At 31.8% G+C, this 22975-nt stretch overlaps 2 protein-coding genes across 2 annotated transcripts in view; one reads left to right on the forward strand and one right to left on the reverse strand.

The window, feature by feature from the left end:
- The window catches only part of LOC133184428 (phospholipid phosphatase 1-like), a 181299-nt gene that overhangs the window by 101705 nt on the left and 56619 nt on the right, over nt 1-22975 (reverse strand). The gene's annotated exons all lie outside the window — the stretch shown is intronic.
- Nucleotides 17937-22975, forward strand: part of LOC133184415 (coiled-coil and C2 domain-containing protein 2A-like) — a 42190-nt gene continuing 37151 nt past the window's right edge. The window contains exons 1-3 of the mRNA XM_061319485.1: nt 17937-18017; nt 21709-21784; nt 22801-22851. Of these exons, the coding sequence (XP_061175469.1) occupies nt 18013-18017; nt 21709-21784; nt 22801-22851 (132 nt within the window). The 5' untranslated portion in view covers nt 17937-18012. The remainder of the gene's footprint in view (nt 18018-21708; nt 21785-22800; nt 22852-22975) is intronic.

Consider the following 22975-nt stretch of genomic DNA (forward strand, 5'->3'; position numbering starts at 1 on the left):
CATCTAAACATGTCTGTTCGAGTACTAGATTTGTACCCTACAGCTTAAAAAATCAATCCTGGCAATTTTGTGTGTCGGGTATTTTGCATATTCTTTACAGAGAATGTCAAGTTGGTCTTTGTCGTTCTACACGTTTACAATATGCTTCAAAAAAATAACTAAAACTGAAAGTTCTTTTAAAAATTACTAGCATATATCTGAGATATGGGAAGAAATTCTTTAAAACCACAAATAAAACAAATGGTTAAAATTAATTCTACGTTTAACGTCACCTTAAAACTTTAAAACCTACTAGAGAGGGAGCAAAAATTAAACAAACAAAAAATTCAAACAAATGAGTATTTACTCATTTACAGGAATCTAAATACTGTTAATATTTGTTCATCATGTAGGCTTATTGTTTTATGATCATTTTTAGTCAATCTGTCAGTAGAAATGATACATATCTCAAATATACCTCATACAGGGCCCAAATGTTGTCTTTTCTTATGGAATGCAGTTTTCAGTTGCTAAAAGTCAAAGCAAACCGAAACTCAAACTTAAAAAATACCGATTTGTTTGTTTGTTTGTTTTTTCCCCACAATTTCCCACGCGCGCGGGTGACTTTAAATATAAAACTAACTTTGGACGATATTCATTTGTATAGTTTTTATATTGAATGTATTAAAAAGTGCTATAACATTTGATAAAAATATATGAAAATTTTCCAGATATTTATGGGTGTCTGTGACGACAAACTTCACAAGTGTCTTGAGGCATTCTTATATTATATATAAATATTGTGCTTTAAAATGAAAATGTTTTGCAAACATTTTTTATTGAGTCATGCTGAACAGAAGACGGTGACTATATTGATATATATTTTAATTATTTTTACTTACTGTGTGGCTAAAATTAAATTTAAAAAATCATTCCGTTGCACTGCAGTACCGGTATTTCATTACAGTTGAACTCTTCACTGAATTACACAAGAAATTAATTTACGATATGCACACAAATTCATACATTAGCAGGCCAACTTTTTAAAATGGATAATTTGAAAATTCCACAGGTCATTTCAGTTCTAATCTAACCATAAAATGGAGAAAATAATTTGGTCAAAATTCTTTAGTACAGAAAAGTTTAATCATCTTTTGATTTATGTTTATTAAGTAAGAATTTAATAATATTAAAACTATATATACCATGTAGATAGATGAATTTTTCCCGAAATATACATTACTAGTCTTCATTATGCAAAATACTAAAGCATTTTTGTGCATAAAATTCGTCAAAACACACAAAATAACATTGTACTGTTTCGAAAAACACATAAATCAAAAAAATTCTGTTTCCTCTTCAAACCATTTAATATTTAGATGACCATATGGCCTGTATATAATTATCCTAGCTTACAAGTACTGCTTTTCTTTTTATTTTACATTTTGGCACATCTTCATAAAAGTTTTCTGTAGGATACGTATCAGAATAAATGCTACAGGGTTTGATTTAAAATAAGCATTCAATTTCAAAATGAAAATTAAAAAATTATGCGATGTAAATATACTGGCTTAAACTGTTAAAAGCCATGGTATTTTGCATAATATTTTTTTTCAAGTTGCAAAGATTTTATATATATATATATATATATATATATATATATATATATATATATATATATATATATATATATATATATATATATATATATATATATGTATATATAAAATTGAAAAAAAACAGACATACATACCTACATACATACATACATACATATATATATATATATATATATATATATATATATATATATATATATATATATATATATATATATATATATATATATATATATATATATATATATATATATATGTAATTGTCATTTACCGATTCATAGGAGTTCTCCAAGCACGAAGAAAAAACAGATGCTGAATTTTGATTTTCCTCCTAATACCTATAGGTCTTAAGGGAACTTAAATAAATATGAAATGCATAATTTTGTTACTTCTACCCGTGTATTTACGACAAGGAATATTTTGAAATAATTGAAATCAAGTAGTTTCAAAAATATTCAGCTGATAAAATGCTTTTTCCTGCTGTACATGTAGATATTGAGCCATTGAGCTTTCTTCTATTTTTAGTACATATTTCATAGAATTAGTGCACATTGTAGCGTTTTTTGTTTGTTTTTTTTGTTTTGTTTTTTGTTTTTTCTTGAAATTGTATCTCTGATAAATATTAAGGTCTGACGTTCCTCAAATATCTGTTTTGTTTCTCCTTATAATATTTAAGAAATATTCATTTTGTGATTTCTAATCTGTTTTCAAAATGTCTTAGAAATAAATACAATAAAAATTGTGATATTGACAATTCAAGTGATTTCAAATAGGATTATATAGGAAACACCCTCTGGTATCTTGTGCAAATGCCTGGTACGGTACCTCAATTTTTTGTGAGGAAACTTGTTAAGGTAGCAGTACTTCAATGACAAATTCTTTGAAAAAAATATATATTATTGAGGAAAGTGTCATCTGACCTTAAGATTGTATAGAATATTTCAGGATTATTAATTTTCTGATATCTTTCTAAGTACACCTGTAGACCACATCTCAAAAGAAACGGTGCATGCTTTCTGCAAAGACGTAAATATGTAAAAGTGAGCATGGTAATATTTTGTCCTTGATGGGTCGTCTTGTTAATTTGAATTTGAATTTACTATTAAGTTGTTAATTCAAGCTTTACGGGTTTCATTTTATTATAATTTTAAAAAAGCAAACACAACAAACAAGTCAAACAGGGAAAATGTATTTCAAAAAATGCACTCGTTTCAATATCTCTTAGGCGTGATACTTTGTAGTAAGGATTCTTATGTTTTAAAGATTGTTTTTTAAAGATTTTCTAACTACATTGACCTTGCATTCAAGTTCCAAGTTAATCTTTAATCTTGAATGAATAAGGGAAGGAATTTCATTTTTGATTTAAAAAAAATGATTCGTATATAAATAAAATAATAGCAATTTGTTTATGTTTATTATGAAAATAAAACATACAAGGTAAAGATGTATTGCTTATGCCTGAGTTAACCGATGTATGTAATTTATAAGCCATAAATAACGCTGAAAGATACAGATATAATTCATTATACAAGTATTTAATTTTATTATACAGCGTGTGGTTTTTATCTCCTCAAAGACATAAAGACTTAAGGTGTTGTTTAAAGGAGAAAAGACATATTTTTGGTCAGGAAACTAACTTAACTTTTTGTCAGAAAACTAACCAATAGAATTCATGCGTTACTTTGAATATTCTAAGTTTATTGACATTGAAATAAACCATTTTCTTTTCTTGGTCAATGTTTTTTTAAACATCTTTACAATTTATAGATGCAAGTTTTATAACCGGAAAGTGTCAAAATCGGAGCTTTTATATACCTGTGAATTCCCAAATAGATTTTGTGTATAATCTCTGCATAATGTAATAACGCACATGTATAATATGATATTCAGATTTTCTTGTATATTTGCGGACGGCAATGGTATACATGTAATGCTGATCGCCTTCTGTAAAATGTAGTTCGCGCTTACATGTACTAGAGGTCCTGATACTAATTTTTTTAATGAGGACTTATTTTAATTCTGATCTCATCATTAAATTACAATAATCATGATGTCACAGGCACAATCTGAATGATTAATCTTGAAGAGGGATGACATTATTTAACATTAAGTGATGATATTTGAACAATTTTTGGATTTTATCTATTTATTTAAATTTATCCAAGGGTTGACTCAAATCTGAGGAAATTCTGAAGCAACCACAAACTTATTTCAGCGACATTGCAAGAAATGTCACCCTCACCTCTGTGTATATTGCATTTTTTGAATAGCAAGTAATGTAGTTATTTAGTGATTGGTCTCCATTTCAACAGAAATTTAGTTACCATTTGTATTGGATTCATAAATGAAGATTATCTTTTTTAAAAAAAAAAAGATAACATATACATGTATATGGATTGGAAAAATGAAAGCTTAGCCTCATAAATCGTGCATCAAGAAACCGATATCATTAATACTACATACAATACATAAACCGGTCGACAGGGCTGGTTACTCCTCCATGGCACCTGATCCCACCTCTATGTTTTTAGAGGTCCATGTTTGCTATGCTCCCTATTTGTGTTGTTCCAATAGACGTTTCAGCTTGATTACTGTTCGCTACCCTCATATTTCATATGTATTTAGCAAGAAAAAACTTTTCTGTGAATTACTTTTTTCTGCCTTAAAAAGTGTTTGATAACATTTTAAAAGAGTAAATAATTGACCATCTGCTTATCTTTAAAACGTTTGGGAAGGCTTTTTTTATATACATATTATCCTTTCAATTTTAGTTCACCTATTTTCAATAACTGTAGTATCATAGGACATGTTTGGTTTTATGCTCTTTTTTATTAATTTGAAAATTAAAAAAAGCACACCTGCAGTTATATATGCCACTAGTCGTTTTTTTTTAAATAAGTAAACGACACATACAAGTTGATGAAACAAGGACATCAACAGTCTCGTTTGAAATCATCATTTTGCAAGTTTTATGGTCGATGCAATGACCTTGTCAGCAAATACAACCTATCATTAAGTCAAACGCTGACTGACGTTTTATATACTAATTGTTAGGCCATTATTTACACACTGAATTGTCTACGGATTTTTCCGTTTTTCCCGATCATGACAAGGAGCACACGGCGGGTGTGACCGGTCGGCAGGGGATGCTCACTCCTCCATGGCACCTGATCCACCTCTGATGTTTTTTGGAGGTCCGTGTTTGCTCTGCTCCCGATTTGTATTGTTTAAATGGACTTTGAGCTTGAATACTGTTCGTTATCTCCATATTTCAAGCACAATACTAGTTCAAAGACAAAATTTGCTGGGATTAATTATTCAAAAATTTGACAATTACTTTAGTACATGAAATAATTAAAAAGCTATCACCGGAGGTGCTCTTTCCTTCCTCACATGTGAATAAAAACCCCATACTGTTGGTCCAAGTCTAGTGCTTGTTTTCAACTTATCTAATTTACAGTGTGTTGATTGATTTCAGACTTACATATTCTAGTCTTGTTATAAATGATAAAATCTTTATATATAATTTATACACCCTCTCCCCTACGTTTGACGCTGTGGTTCAGATGAGCTAAAGGTGTTCAAAATAAATAGTACACAGATTCTTATTTTAGTAGTTTGCTTCCTTGTTGCAATTCTTCTAAACTGAGGAAGATGGATTGTGTCTAAATTTTATTCATATAAAAAAGAAGGAACCAAGAGTTTCCGTTGACGATTTAGTCTGAGGTAGGGGGAGTAATGATGAATGATGGGACACCCTTGTCCATATCGATCGGAAGTCGCCCACCATTGATGACTGTTACTCTTAAGAATACTGATTAATACTCGCGAACTCATTTACATGAATAAACTTTCTTTTCAATTTGTATACCAATGATTTTTTCCCTTTTAAAGCTATACTTTTCTCCCGCTACTTTATTAAATGATTTATCATGCCTCATAAATCAATAAATGTTAACAAGTTTCTTCATATCCTGCGTGGGATTAAGGAAGGAAGATAGAAAATTTAGAGGCAAAATGAATGTCTGCTGCTGCGATTGTGAATTTAAAACACAATTTTAACAGAAATAAGAGAAATTATAAAGTTATGGTGTGACGATTGTGCACTTCATTCCCTCGCTCGAGAATCGACGAAGAAAGTCGCCCTATCATTACATTATTAAAAGTTCCTTTGACTGCAGAGTAAAAATGTATTCGATTTTTCAAAATAAAAGTATTTTCAGCAAATGCCAAGTTGAATCTGCAGTAGAAATTACAAGTAACATGCCAACATGACGTGTTTATGATGCCGATGCTCATCTCACGGACAAGCAACGCACGGTATATTGCGTTATCCAGTGCTAACCCTTATGTTATATGCAGTCTCACAAAGACCAAGAAAAGAAGACCAAGATGATCAAATAAGTCGAACTGAGTACAACATTTTGTAGAAGAGCAATTATAAGCACATTTTACCATTAATTATTAACCTTTAACAATGCACTTTTGTTCCCCGATACGATACTTTTATCAATGATTATATTCTGGTTTCTATAGCAAAGGCTCTCCCTGTTGCAAAAATTCCCCGGGGAAGATTTGCAATATAGCAGCCCTTCATCAGATTTGCTATATAGCAACCCTTCCCCCTGGATAATTTACAATATAGCAAATCTTCCCCCACGGAAGAACATGCAGGTCATGGTAGTCTAGTGGTAGTGCGCTCGCTTCGTGATCGTGAGGCCCGGGTTCGATTCTCGTTCGCCGCGCCGCGTCAAACCTAAGACGTAAATGTTCCTTCGCCAAGCGCCCGGCACTAGAAGTGAAAGTCACGGGTCTATCGGTAAGTTTTAAAAACCGAGGTCCCGTGCCACGGTAGGCTTTGGCACGATAAAGAACCCTCACTGCTCAATGTCCCTGAGTTCCGAGTATAGCCCTTCACCGGCATACGGTGACGTCTCTATATGAGTGAAAAATTCTCAAATGGGACGTCAAACAACATTCAATCAATCAAGCCCCTACGGAAGAAATGCTATATTGCAAATCTTCTCCCTAGGTATAATTGCTATATATATATATATATATACAGAAAATTTTCCCCTATTTGTTACATCCCGATATATATAGTAAATGTTCCACCAATTTTGTCACAGGCGCCTGAAAAGTGGACCGATACCCCACCCCACCCCCCTTTTTAATTAAAAAAATATAAGAGCTTATATTTTCTCAAAAATATAAAAAAAATTTCCTCATCAATCACATCCATATTTCGTTCTATGCAAGCAGATTGTACTTTTTCTAAAGTTTAGAGAATGACCTTGTATAGAACGACATATATGGATGTAATTAACGGGGAAATTTTAAATGTTAGAGAAATTATAAGCAAGAGGGGGTGGAGGGGGGCTATAGATCCATACTTCAGGCGCCTGTGATTTAGTATCCGGATTATGATTATTCCGATTTTTAAAAATTGTGTCATACGATCGAATTTTTTCTGAGTTATTCCCGGTTTTTAATGTTTAAAACATTTTATTTGTAAACAAAAAATCACTATAAACCGTGTTTAATGTGACATGAGATGCATTTTCATGACAGTTAACATTAAGATTTTGGTCTGTTGGAAATACCCAATGTAATGCATTTTAAACAATGAAAATGGAAGTTAAAAATAAAAAAAAATCGTGGGTTAAGCCAATCTGGCTATGTCCCTTTAATTAATTGTACATGTAAAATCAGAACCGATATGTAAATGTAGGAAGATCGGCTATGCGGAATCCTTGCTACTAGTATGTAGCAGAACTTCGTCCATTGGGAAGAATTTGTTATAATTATAACAATTCATCCAGGGGATTCTTTGCTCTGTAATAATTGTTTAATATAGGCAGTTTTTTTTTCAAACATCTGTCAAGAAAGCCTTCGATCTTTCTCTTCGTGTTCTCCAGCTTTCCGCACTTAAAAAAAAATGACAATCCCAAAACAGGTAAGAATTAACTTTAATCTAGAGATAACCTTATTTCATTTTTTTGTGTTTCACGTGTAAATCACGTACGTTAAGTTCCCAAAACAAAAACGTATTTTTAATCCGCTCTTGTGAAATATCTTGGTATTTACAGATAAATATGAAAGTTAGCAAAGGAATCAAAACAAATAATAAAGAAAAAAATTCAGTTAAAATCTGTTGGAGACTTTAAAAAAAATCGATCCTTTTGTCGGTGATATGCATATACCGTGTGTTGTGGATAGAGTAATTTCTATGAATGGCACGGAAAAAAGTTAAGACCTAGAACACGCTCAAATATTTGCACTTTGAGATACATGTACTGGCTTAGGACAAGCTCGAATTTAAAAAAAAAAAACTCTAGTAACCTTAATATATAATTATGAAAATGTTGGGGATATAATGTTTTTTTTTTTTTAAATTTTGTACCCATGAACCCTTTTGCCTGTACATATAGTCTGATCACATTTACATTTCAGAGAGAGAGAGAGAGAGAGAGCTGTCAAAACGGCCAATTCAGCTGGTCTAGGGTTCTTTGGGTTAAGTAAATTATATATATACATAACCTAGTCAATTGACTATACTTTATTCAAACAGTTTTTGGTAGAATTAACTAAATAACTGGGTGTGAGGACAATTACTCTGAATCCGTTTTAATCTTGATTTATGTACAGGGGGTTTGGACTTGTATATTGAATGTTTACATACAATAAAGAGGTATTCATTACCACCAGTGCGCTGCTGGACTCGTTACCAACGACAGATGGAAGGCAATGTCGGGTGGTTCCTGTACATATTTACAGATTTTTAACAAGAGAGTGTACCTCTTAGACTGTCGAACTTGCAGAAACCATTATTTTTCTTTTTCATATTTAGTTTATCAATATATTTATGTACACGCTTATTAACATAATTCAAGTGACTTACCCTTAGAATCTAATGGTCATTCAACGGTAGATGCAATTTGAAAATGTTTAATGTTTATTTTGTGTAGGTCTCAAAAGGCTTTATTAAGGGAAAAGCGGGGCACCAAAAAAGTAACAGTTACACTTACGTAATTGTTTCAGTTTACCTAATCATTTTATTATTGCATGAGTCAAAAATAAAACACCCTGTTACGATAATTAATTAAGCAGGAAAATCATGTCTTTTGTTTTATTTTGAATCCCTCGTTAGAAGACCAATATAATTCATTACTAATGGACGTTTTCAGTTTTCGTTACTGAACTGCAGTACTTATGATCCATGGAGCCATTTTGTTTTTCTGGTTAGTTCTCCAGGTACATTTGAACTAGGTCAGTCGCGACCATGATTCAAACACACGACCTTCCGATCACTGAGCGTGCTCTCTACCGACTGAGCTACCGTGACCCCCCCCCCCCCCCCTTTAAGTCGATACTCAATGGTACGATAATGAACTACATGGTCCTATTCGGATTCCATAAAAATATCTTTTGGAAAATTGTTGGAAACACGTTGAGTTCATGATACAGTACTTTGAAACTTTATGATATTCAGTTAATGATATTCAGTTACCACACAAACTTATATTTAAATACTATGAAAATACATGTACATCGGGATTGGTATTCCAAAATGGACCGTGTAGACTGACAATTGCAGTAAAGACAGAGTGAAATCTCTTTTGGAGGATTGTTGTAAACACGTATTAATAAATTGGAAAATATTTATTTATAATTATTCATTTGAGGGTTACGGAACCATATTTTCTTTGATTGTCAGATTCTATCGCAATCATACTATCCATGGATGCCATTATTTCTTCGCAGGCAAATGCATGAACTAAGGACATGTACATGCTAATAATAAATAAATAGTTTACCACTCTTAAATTTATTTCCATCTACAAGCTATATAGTCCTGGGTGAATGTTGAAAAACTTTTTTATAGTGATACACAACACGAGTCTCTTTGTGTTTACTTAACAAATTATGGACAGTATTTAAGTTCCAGACAGACAGACCAATTAATATATGCCATCAATTTTCGACCTTGGAATATAAAGAAAACTTATAGAGTACAGATAAGTTTGTCTTCCAATTGATGACAAGACATTTTTGTCTCTTTATGTCTGCTGACGATTCTTTTAATTCATTTGTTATAAGCAAGATCACTATTTTGAAAGCTAGGAAACAAAGCCCGAAGACTGAAATAAAAACAATGTCTATGAAGCTCGTTTAACATCTTCAAAGATGTCTCGTTCATACTGATGCTCTGATTTTTTTCTTTGAAATCTTGATCAGGTCTAGAAAAAAACTGGGTTGCAGATATCTTTTTTTAACTTCAATTACTTCCTATATTTCGTGATCCATAGTTATTTAAGTAAAGAAGATCCGATATTGTAATGCAATCAATGTGTTTCAAATATTATTTTGACAGAGGACTAATAAGTAGATGGGTGTTTTCAATTCTATACTGATTTACGTTATGATCTGTTACGATCTTAAAATATTTCTGTCTACCCGTAAAAGGGCATGAAATATTATCCATACAAACTGCTGGTTTATCACATATCGTTTGAGCTGCTATGTCGCACCCTAGTTATAAATATGATAATCACAGCTCGTTACAAAAACGCCTTTGGAATAGCACTATACATTCTTGTGCGGGGGAGACAGTGCAATAACCGAGGTATGAACACGATATATGGTCGGAAAATTGGGCTGAAGAATTGTAAAATTATTCTCTAAATGGGTGTTTGCTTATCATTTGATATGCGTTTATAAACTGACAAATCCCCTTTTTTTCATTTAACAGGGATAGAGTCGCATTACTTTTTGATAAGGGAACTTCAAAAGGAATTCAGTCTGGTTTGCCTTGCATCGTAAGGTGCTCTCCATACGAGCGGAAAAATCATCAGCATAAAAATAATAAATTTCACAATTACATGATATTAAAACGTCTACTTTGCGATGTGTTTATATATAGAAAGTTATGGCATATTTACATAAGTGCAGGGAATACATTTAGAATTGAAAATACCTTCATTTATAAGGGCAAAATTTGGCAAATTACGAACAATGAAACTCAATGTCGTAACGTTAAGCTCCTGCAGCAAAAATCTCGTTGAAAATAATACAACACTCAGCACGAGAGAAAGTGCTGATCAAGCTTTTAAAAGGAGATACAGATGTTAGAAATGGAGAACCGACGTCACAGTTATACTGGTCATTTCTGCAGATTCCTGAGACCAATTTCTGTGATTTGATGCAAAGCATGAATAATGCAAGAAATACTGTACCCAATAAATCACGTTAAGTATTATTTTTTCAGTAATATGAAGTAATAATACATGGATTGATCCTCTATTCTTGGTTGGTTTTTGTTAATTTTTCTCTATATAGAACACAGGTGGTGTGTCATGCTGTGATATCCAAAAAAAAAAAAAAAAGACCACGTGGGTATGAAATTTGTCTTGAATGATTTCGTCAATTTGCTAACAAAACTCCTCTGAATATATGTCATATTTAGTAAGATGTAGACATTGAACGTAAAATTCGTTATTAGGTGTGATATTTGAATTACAAAGTTCACTCTCTATCAGCTGTAAAGCAACTGAGTAATGGGAGGCAGGTGTGATCAAGGTGATTCATGTCACGTATTCACTTAAACAATTATTCATCGATTATTGAAAATAATCACTGATTGATCTGTGGTTGAATTTTCATACCTGTTCGTCAATGAAGTTATCCATTACTAGTATCTGATTCTCATTATATATATATATATATATATATATATATATATATATATATATATATATATATATATATATATATATATATATATATATATTAATTTTCAAGTGTCAGTTTATAATGAATATACATTTTATGAATGACTCAAATTTTGACTCAAGTTTAAGGCTGTTTCATGTGGGCCTGATTTATTTATTAAAAATTAATATTTTATATATATATATATATATATATATATATATATATATATATATATATATATATATATATATATATATATATATATATATATATATATATATATATATATGCTATAAACTAATGTCTAATAAGTGACACAATTAAAATGATTTATATTTTACTACCGAAACAGCCAGAATTGAGGTATCAAAGAGGTACGTGAGGTGCATCGTACTATCGGGGGAAGGGGGACCTGTTATAAGAGATTCCATGATTGGTGATTTTCGGTCTTCTATCGATCTTTCCCATTTGATCTTTACCGTGGTTACCGGGTTAGTTTGACAAGTTCTTGACATTTACTTATATATAATTGTAGTCTTTTTGATTTATCTACGTTTTCCTTCTTTCCTAAATACACATGTACATGTAAATCAACTACTAAATTGGTACTTCTCTCAACTTTTCATCAACACTGACTTCTACTTCTAATACGTTGCACTTAAAATCAGTTCCTCTGCACAATAAGCTGGAGTCAAAAAAGTCGAAGAAACTTCGAGTGCGATACACTTCTTCAAGAATTCATCGTTTATATATATGTATCTCCACATGTCTCACTGACATTTGGGGTGGTTTTGTTGATAAACTGATACTTTGATAGGAGGGCAATAAATATATCAAACATTATGAACATTGTATAAAGATCGTTTATTCATTTAAAGCCGTTTCCTCGCCGTTTATTTGTTTTGAAATACTTGTTGGAAGAGATTGAAATTGTTGAACATCCTTTGCATTCCAGAGACAATTGTAATAGGAGAATTCCGGACATTTTTAGACGCAGTGTACCAAGCCATGAAGTCTTTCCAGGACCGGAATGTCGTATTTACACAATCCCGAAATCTTAACGATTTTCGTGGATCTTATTCCACTATAGAGTCGTGGATACGTCCTCGGGTTGACGTTGCATAAACAGAGACTGGCAGTTTTTGTGCTATTTTTGTCTGTATAGTACACCGCCTTTCAAGTGTCTGCATGGTACCATCAGTGTTATATAAAAGATCCCATAGGTAAAATGTATTAGTTCGTAAGTAATATTAAAGATTTCAAAAAAAATTTCCTTGTGTTACATATTCAGATATTTTTCATCGTTGTTCTCAGTTGAAATTGCAATTATTTGGAGACAAAGTTAATATACATGTAGTGGTATTGCAGTGACGTCTATATCGATTTTGAAGACAATACTAGGGGGGAAAACAAAACAAAAAAATCAGAGCAAAAAACAAAGCAAAACAAAAACACAAACAAACAAACAAAAAATGGGAGAGGACTATCCAAGTTTTTAGAACTTGTGTCCAATCCCTTTGACATATTGTCAATAAAATATTTCAAAACAAACAAACAAAACAATAAAAAGGGGGAAAACACAAAACGTTAACAAAAACAAAAAAAAATATTTGTGTGATTTTGATGATTTAGTTGCACAATCTATTATTTCTCAAAAAATATATAACTAAGCTATGAAAAATATTAAAATATAAGTAAAGAAATCAAACCCTAATGATAATTTCATAAACAAGCATATGGTTTAGAACCTTCTCGATGAATAGAGGTATAGTGGTTGTTCTATGAAGCTGAAATTTGAACCTTTTCATGCAAAAAAAAAAAAGAGCTAACTTTTTGTAACTTATAACTTTTTTAGAAGGGTCTTTATTAATTTAGCAATTATTATAGCGCCATGATTAATTGGTCGCTAATTTTCTATTGTACCTCTGATGCCAAAGAAAGATACTTTTTATCAAATGTATACAAGGGTCGACGATTTTCAATCATGGCCAACTTGTAAATCAGTCGTGAACACGATATCTTGAATGGAGGTTAATTGTGACTATTTTCCCAGGACTCTTGATGTACGATCTCGTTGATGTGTATGATTCCGCCTTTCAGTAAAAGACCCGTGCCAGAAACGTGCGTGATGTCAGGGTCATGTGACATTCCTTCTTGTCGGTAACAAATCAGAATCGTCCAATTCGGGGTACGACCTAACACACGCTTCTGAGATGGTTATCGCTCGGTTATCACAGTCGCAGACTAACAGTATATCAAAAACAATCTCGGGCTACAACCTTTGCCTCGAAGACCAAACTACGGTCGCCATTGATGAAATCCTGAGCCGGAGATCATTTCTAAATCCGTAAATTATTAAATTATAATCTATTTGTCTCCGATCAGATATTTACAAATACATTACACATTTTCAGCGTATTGATACAAGGAGAAAAAAGCATACCGGGCCAAATAACAGAGATCAACCGATGTATTGACAAGAGCGAAGAAGATTAATTGCATAGATAAAACGACTCAATGTGACACCAAAGTTTGTATTGAATATTGTAAAACATTGTAACTCCTTACTTATCACATTGCTCCACATATATCAAATTGCGGTCAGTGGAAGTTCGATTAATTGATCCAAACCTAATTAAATAAAATGTGTATAACTATTTTCTTATCGACTGAAGTTAAAGATAAGTTCCGATACACATGTAAATAATTGAAGAACTTGTCGATTTCTCTTGTTCTGGATAAAAAAAAATCAAGTATTTGCACAGCAGGATAGCTTTTTACATAAACCTATTCAGATCCGAATGTGACATTGTACAAGTTTTCAAATAAATAGTATCATTTTTCACAGGTGAATTGTTTAAGACAGTGAGAGGAATAACGGAACGCTCGCATGCAATAAATGATTTATATTAGACTTGAGAATTGTATTTTAAAATGTGTTAAGTTATCGATGTAAACGAAAAAAAGTACACTTATTATTCATATGTGTCAGAACTGTGTCTTTTATTACTTAAGAGGTAACCTTGACTTTTGTCGCTTAGAATTCTTAACTTTTGAATTAAAATTTAATGATTATATTAATTATGAAATTAAAATAAAAAATTTAAATATCAGTGTTAAAGTCATGTACCTGATTATGGCACTCGTACCTACATGACTTTAGAATTTTATGTCTTTTGGTGGACTTTTATATGTATTACTCGTCAAACTGTAATGAAATAATATCATAAAAGTAAACTAAATATTTGAAAATGATGAATCTCATACGGTAGCAGAGGGCATCATAAGTGCATGAATTTTCATCTGCCTGTATTCTCGGCGACTGGTAGATGGACTAATACGGACAGATCTTTAAAAGAATATGGCATGTTTTCAGTAATACTCTATTATTTTGTAATAATGACGCTTCCTAATTTGACTTTGTACTCTGTATATATGTAAATATGTTCATATACCTCATATACCATTGTATGGTCTGAGCGTAGTGAACAAACAAGCGACTGTGCAGTTTCATCAAATCTATAGCACACATTATTTTATCACATTATTCAATCGTAAAATTTAATTTACCGAGTGATAGTATATTTTGATTTACTGGGTGATGATGTGTTTTGAATTTACTGGATGGAATATATTTTGTTTTTTCCTTCCACTCAGTCAATATAAAATTAATTACATGTATAAACAGTATAGCGTACGAATTTTATGGAGATATCTGTATCACAATCGTTTGATTGTCCTTTGAATGCAACATTCTGAATTTTCTTTTTTCTGAAGTTGGAGAAAATTCAAGGAATATTTGTCTTTTTTGTTTGCAAAGTCATTGAGAATTACTTCTACAATAATTTTTTTTTACTTAAAATCAAAATTGGAATTCATTTTATTCGAGTTCTGGTTGTCTATGATTTTCCATAGAGATTAAATTTCATGCAACAAAACTAGATTTTATGAGAGTAGTTTTAATTTTACTCAGAAATAGATGCAAGTACCGTCTCAGAGACTTCTATGTAAATGAATACATACGTATGTTTTTTCTTCCAAAAGCTGTTGACGTAAGACTGATGAAACTTTACTGGCCATCTTTCTGTAAAAATTCATTTTCTAATTTGTAAACTTTAGTAATATTTGCGGTTTGCATCATCATTATTATTTTTTTTTTTTTCATGAAATTTTTGAAAATCTTATTTTACTGTCATCAGAAAAAATTGAATTGTTTTGGAATTAAACGTACAAATTTTGAATTTCATGATTTAAAATTTGCACATGACTATTTTGTGCGAGAATGTGAACGAAAACAAACATGTTACGTGCATACGCGTATCTAGCGTGTGGGGAACGGGTCCTGACCCCCTTCCCTTTCTGGACTTTCAGAGTTTTCAAATTTGCACAGTAAAGTAAGGAAAACTTGATCTTGCGCCTCCCCCCTTAGAAAACACGGACCTCGGGTAAAATGGACAGGGGTCAGCAGAAATATATGAAGGGAAACAATTTGTCCTAACCCCCACCCCCCACCCCCGCCCCAATGTCCGCGAAATAGGTTTTTCGGATTTGACAAGTTGTTTACGTTTTTTGTTTTTGTTTGATTTTTTAGTGGGTATGCCCACACCATCCATTGGAGAAAATTCCTGGATCGGCGCATGAGGTGAAGACTTAAAAATTCTGTACAGGTATATACAATTTTAACCGTCCAAGAAAAAAAAAATTAAAAATGAGTATTCGTTTTTATTTACCATTTGTCTAAATATATGTTACAATAGCATCCTTTAAAGAACTTGAAACATTTTGAAAAATATATTCAATTCTTTTTACATGACGAATTTTCTAGTTCTCGTTGGGTTATCTGTGTCCTAGTTTAAAATTCAAAGACCTTAAAAGACTATCTATTATTGTATATCCTCTGTCACCATGGTGGACAGAGCACGATATGGCTCCATTTTGTACAGTTTATGACTGGGTGTGATAGTTTATTAATGGATAGATTCCGACGAGGAGTTAGATATGCTTGAAGATTTATTAATTTGATAAACACGCCCTTGTAATTTTTTTTTATTGATGAATATCTTCTTTGCAGATTAAATATGATATCCCGTCTTCAGATCCTAATCGGAGCCCCTCACATCATTAATTTTAGGTCTTTTGTTTAAGAAGATATCGGTTAGCTGAAAATAAACACAGGGGTCTATTTTGGGCGAGACACAGATTCAGAGACTATTGATTAGTGGGGACCTGAGAGGAACTGTTCCTGACAGCAAGTTATTTGAACTGTTTACACAAGTCTAAAACATCTCATCACCACCTGCTATTTCAAAGTGCAAGAATTCTCATGAAAATGGACGTACTCTAGTGTATACAAAGTATTAAAAAAAGAAGAATTCGTCTATATGTTTTGTTATTTATTCCCTAGACTAAAGAAATAAATTTTGTAAAATTCGTCTCACACCCACCCACCTCATTTTCAATTCCCGTCAAAAAATGAGAGAGAGAATTGACTGGTTTCAAATGACAGACTACTTAGATTTAGATACGTGGATTTTCTTTGATGATGTATGTTACAGTGCATCGATATCATACAATTATCAATAGTTATTCATTTGTAGTCTTCACTTAAGAAACCCTATATATGGGGAAACCCTATAAACAACTTCATATCGTACATTATATTGTAATTGGGCGTTGGTCTGTATTCAAAACTTACAAAGTACAATGAAATAAATGTTTGCATAATAAAAATTTTATCTGCAGAGTTAAAAAAGTGCATTAAGTTCAGTTTAAAAAAAATCAAGTATGTGATAATCTTCTTTCAATTAAATTTCTTTAAAGTTGAACATGGATGGCATTTACCTATGTGTCATTGTAAAATATCAATCTGATTTATTGCAGGTATCGAGGAATACGCCTTGATTTTATCAAAACATTTCACAAAAAGATTAATAAAAGACCATGAACTTAAAAGAGCACGCACAACAATGACATGTCCATCAGCGAGGCAAGTTTAGTTCTGATATTGACAAGTTTTTGTCAGATAGTGTAGTCACACATCCTGATGATTCACGAATTAACAAAGCGAAAATAATATTAAAATTTGTAATATTTTTCTAACATCACCAATAAAACAAAAAATTAACGTTAAAATTTGTAATATTTTTCGAACAATACCTTTTCCATATCTGAGTCAAATGAATGATATTATTTTAGTTTGCAGGAAAATTATCATTTGTTAGTAATTTTTATTTCAAGACTCATAACGACTTTCAAGGTCTAAAATATACCTTTACTGTTAGAAATCAATTACCCCGATTCGGGAAGCGGGGAAGGATGAAGAGGTGGACAATCATTTGCTTTCATTAAATAGATGAAGTAAATATGTACGGAAATTTAAAATCTTTAAAAAAAAAAAAAAAAAACAAATCAGATTTAACCGAATTATAATAAGTACGACCTGTTAAAAAAAATTAAGCACTCTTTCGTGTACGGAGATTCATTTGGACCCGCTTATTTTGGGTTCAAGTTTTGTCTTGTGAAAAAATGATAAACATTGGATATTGTATGAAAATGAAAGGATAAAATTGATTTTTTGTAAGAATATTTATCAGAAGTATTTGTAAACTCCATCTGACATTTACGTTAATTGTTGAAGATCTGGGGAAAAACGACATCAGTAGTTGCTACGAACGCTCCATGAAATTTTGGGTATACTGAGATGGCGTAAGTACCTGGTTTTTAAGTTGTAATTTGTTTGTTTTGAATTATTAAACTATTTTTATCCTTTTTTATGCAAAGATACATATCAATATCATAAGAGAGCGTCTTCCTGGTCGTTAAGATAAATGAATAAAAATTGAATACTTTTATTTAAGTCACCAGGTCCAGTACAATCAGTACATTTAGCTATTTAGCTAAAATTTTCTGCACTTTCTGGTAAAAATGCTAATTTAAGAAATAATTTTGATCTAGTAGCTAAATCAAGCTACTTCAGGTAAGTAAATAAAGCTATGTAGGTAATTCAAGCTACGTAGCCATGGTCAGGTCTAGGAAAATCACTATATTTAGCTATATAGCTAAATCTACCTATATAGCTTTATTTACCTATAAATATAGCTTTATTTAGCTATTTCAGAGTAAATTTCTGTTTTATGAAAAGCAGACGAAAAGTCGCATAATGAGGCAGTATTAGTTTTCAACTTTGAAATGGACTGAAAACAATTCACCAAAAACCCACTTTTAAAAATGTTTCTCCTTTTGTGCAATTGCAAAGATCTAAAAGTTTTGGGGCTATGTATAACAGTTAATCTGTGAATAAGCAGCTACTTTAACAAAGAAAAGCAGTTTTGGTCAACAAGATAATTGATTGGTAACAATTCAGCACAATGCAAGGCAATCACACTTAGTCATGCCTCATCGCACTTCCAGTAATGGACAGCTATCCAAACAATAGAGATGCATTTTTTGGTTAAAAAGTGTTTAAAAGAGGCAATGTTTTTACTATCTATGCCTTAGGTTGTTTTTATCAAACCTTTTTAAAAAAATATCAGCCATAATTTTCATGCGACTTTTTGTTTGCTTTTCATAAAACAGAAACTTATTCTAAAATAGCTAAATAAAGCTATATTATAAAGCTATATAGGTAAATTAAGCTATATAGCTAAATATAGTGATTTTCCTGGACCTGATGGTAGCTAAATCTAGTGATTTTACCAGACCAGGTCACTTAAAAAGTTGATTTAACAGGTTGGGCGCAATTCTCTTCTTTAGTAACTGTTACACTAAAAGGGAATTCTTCCTCTTTTCAGTAATAAAAAAACATTACTGTATAAAGTGTGTAAACATTGTGAGTATTCTTGCAACAGGTGTGAATTTTTCCCTTGGAAGTATATTATTATTATTTATTCAAAAACGTAAAATTTCAGAGCTTGGCTTCATGGAGGTGACATTTTTTGAACATGCATAGAAATTTAAACTCATACGCAACAGTAATCCACAACTTTTACTTTAATTTTCTCCATTGAGAAATGATTTGAAAAATTTGGGATCTTTTAAGGGCATTCATTCTAAAACCATCTTTGAATAAATATCTTTTAATATTTAAAATAATAATTTGCGTCTGTAAAAGAAGAAGTGGTATTGGAAAAATATTTTTACAGTGTCTTTGAAAGAAATGATACATATATATAATGAAATTAGAATGAATTAATTTATTTCATGTATGAGTAAGCAAGTGCTGTACGAATTCAATCTTACATTTTTAGCACCGATAGGCTTCCGTAAGAAATATATATCGTAGAAATATTTTATCACTCATTTTCAGTGTTTTGCAGTGGTAAATATTGCAGTTTTAAGCATACATACACTTAATAGACTATAAATATTTAGAGGATGTGAAAATATTCTTGCACTTAATCTTTTACTCAAAGCAAACACAAGAATAGAGGGGAAACTAGTGAAAATTCCCTTATACAGTTATGTTTTTTATTACTGAAAAGAGAAACAATTCCCTTTTAGCGTAACAGTTACTAAAGAAGGGAATTGTGCCCAACCTGTTTAAGAAAGATGTTGACACATTCATACCCGTATTCACACCTATGATAATGTCTTAATGTAGGTTTATTAAGTAAGCCACCATCAAGTAAACTGGGTTTAAACCCACTTGAGCTGAGTTGATGTAATCCTCACTTGTGTTTCTACTGAAAATAAAAAAAAAGTTCTACCTAAATTGCAAGAATCTTGTGTTTTTGACAGCATTTAATATAATAATGATCAGAGAAACAACAGTAGACACAGGGTAAATGCGAAGACAAATTTTAGCAGAAAAAGTTTTGTTCTGAACGTGTTCTTCATTACAATCATCTTTATTCAATATGACAAAGGCTACTCCACTTACTGCATAATTAAGTTTTCTAAGATTACAAAAGACCCAACAGAGAGTTTTCCATTGAAGCAATTGAAGCAGGAGTTATTTCCCTATGGCCGCCATATTGTAGGTCAACATGCCCAGATTCCTTCATTATTCAACCAAGTTAAACTTGTTGTGCTGGATGCTGAGGTGAAGAAAACACTGTTTTTCTTATGAATATATGTTTGTAAAACATTTTTTAATTCCTGATTTTAATATTGTTAAGATTTTTCCCCATATATTTTACGGATACATGTTTAAAATTGGTTGCTCAAAGAGGAAAATCCACTACTTTGCCCTACAAGATGGCGGCCAAGGGGAATAACTTCAGGGCAAAATAGGACATCATAGGAAAACTATATCTATTCAGGGACCTATATACTATATAGGTCCCTGATCTATTCAAGAACAGATTCATGAATTTTCTTAATTTTGTGGGCAGGGGCATACCTAGTCCGAAATATCTGATTTTTTCCTGGCTTTTTTATGATTTTGATATTTTACGTGCCAGGAAAACGTCGGAACCGGTGCCATTATGAAAACTGGAAATTTCGCCTTCTCCAACCGGAGTTGATTTTCGATACTTGCAAACCAAATTAAACGCCGAACTCACAATTTATTGATAACACAATGCTTCTAGTACTCGCCAATATCGATAAAAAGAAAACATCACTCCGCATTTCGATAAAGGACTTGCAAGATTTTAAAATGCATGAAATGAAAACAAATCTCAACAGTCAGATAAAATGTTTTCATCGGATTGTATATTTTATAAACGAACCATAAAAACAATGTTGGTGAGTACTAAAAGTATTGTACTATCGATGAGTTGTGAGTTTGACATTTAATTCGGTTCACAAGGATCAAAAATCAACCTGTTGGAGGCAGCGAATTCCCAGTTTTCATAATGGCGCCGGTTCTGACGTTTTGCTGGCACGTAAAATATCGAATTCGTAAAAAAGCCAGAAAAACGTCAGATATTTTGGACTAGGGCATGCATGTACCAGGTCAAAAAAACAAAAAAAAAAAAAAAGGAATGCAAAAAAGAAAAAGAAAACATCTTCCAATTCAATATTCTTTTCAAAGGAATAAAAAGCATATCAGCACTATTGCCTATTTTGTCACTTTCATTTTACATGTACATGTATATGCATGGCTTCCTATCAACTTAGGGCCAGTTTATAGGGGAGGGATGGGTGTCTGTGTTTCCTGAGGGGATTGAAAATCATTTTTGGGTTACTTAAATTTATATGAATTTTATGAAATTGAAAGTCTTAGTGGGGTTCAGATCCTGAGTGACCCTCCCTCCCCCCTCCACAACTCGTCTTTGCAATTAAATGCAAAACTCTCTAAATTGATCTGGAGATTGCAAAACTTTTGATTAGCCTATGAGTAAAATATGAATTAGAAGAATGAGTTCCAAATGGAAACAAACAAAATTTTAACTCAGTGCTTTGTGTTTATTGCTTCTTGGATTTATTTTTTATCTCTCTTTTTGCTGTTAAGTGACAAAAAGAAGAAAAAGAAAGCTTTGATAGATAATACAGAAGATGAGGAACGGGGTCTTGTCAATCCAAGTATGGTGAGTTTTATACAGTCTGTTGTTAAATAACGTCATCTACTTGTAAAAATGTATAAGACCTAACAGGTATGCAAATTTTTACTTTTTCTCTGTGCAACTAAGAAAATCAGCCCGAGTCAACAAATTAATTACTGTTTTTTATCCAGTTAAGCAATTTTTTCATCAATACTAAAAATGTATCTGTAAGGCTCTCAGACAACTTTATGAGACTGGGACCAGGGCTGATAAAATTGGGGAAATTATAGACCTTTTTGGGAATTTGTGGAAAAATATGCTATCAAATAAATTTCTGTTTTTCTGTACAAAAGAACAGGATTAGCAAGTTTACTTGTAGTTATTATATGTATACCCAAACACATTTCTCTAACATTTTGGTGAGTAATGATGTCGGAAAAATTAATACATTCAGTTGGGGGAAAAATATTGTGAATGGGTGCTTTTCACAGCCCCAATTAGAGACAATACTTAATATCGCAATTACTAAACTTAACAAAACTCTTTCGCGTTGGAGGTAAGAAATATGAATTACTGGGGGCAATGTGTTGTTCAATACATTACGATATCAATCACTGTAGATATTTAAATGATATAAAAGAAAGAAGTCCTGGTGAAATATCTTGCTAAATACTCAGTGCACCAGCTGAAAAAATTTAGGATATGCTAGTTCTCTTGGATTACATATTTGCGATTGTCACTAGCGTAATTAATACATTATGCCCCTTAAATGACGTGAGATTTGGAGCTTTCTTGACTTTATTGTGAAAAATTGGCAGTAAGTTAGATAGCACAAGGTTAAAGCGATACCAAGTATTGAGAGCCATCTTCACTAAAACAGCAATTGCTAGAAGGAATGAAAATTTTCTCTATATTTATACAGATATAAAAAAAAAATGAGCATTTGATGCAGAAATAAAACATTAAGACTAACTGCAAACTATAAAAAAAATGCATACATGATAACCCCCTGAAAACATTTTTTGGATCATTATTATTGTGTGAATGGTTTGATATTTTAGGATGAAGGATCTGACACACAGCAGCACAGTGGAGGTGAATCTTCAGTGGAGGTAATATTTTCTTTTCTTTCCCTAAAAAAAAACTTTCTATATACAATAAAACTTTGGTTTTGTTAGATATGTAAGTATATAAAGTTTAGGCTTGTTTGTTATAAATCATTTTGCCATATTCTTC

Source organism: Saccostrea echinata, unplaced genomic scaffold (genome assembly GCF_033153115.1).
Source record: "Saccostrea echinata isolate AGI-Se365-2 ecotype Australia unplaced genomic scaffold, CSIRO_AGI_Sech_v1 ptg000010l, whole genome shotgun sequence".
NCBI classification, from domain to species: domain Eukaryota; kingdom Metazoa; phylum Mollusca; class Bivalvia; order Ostreida; family Ostreidae; genus Saccostrea; species Saccostrea echinata.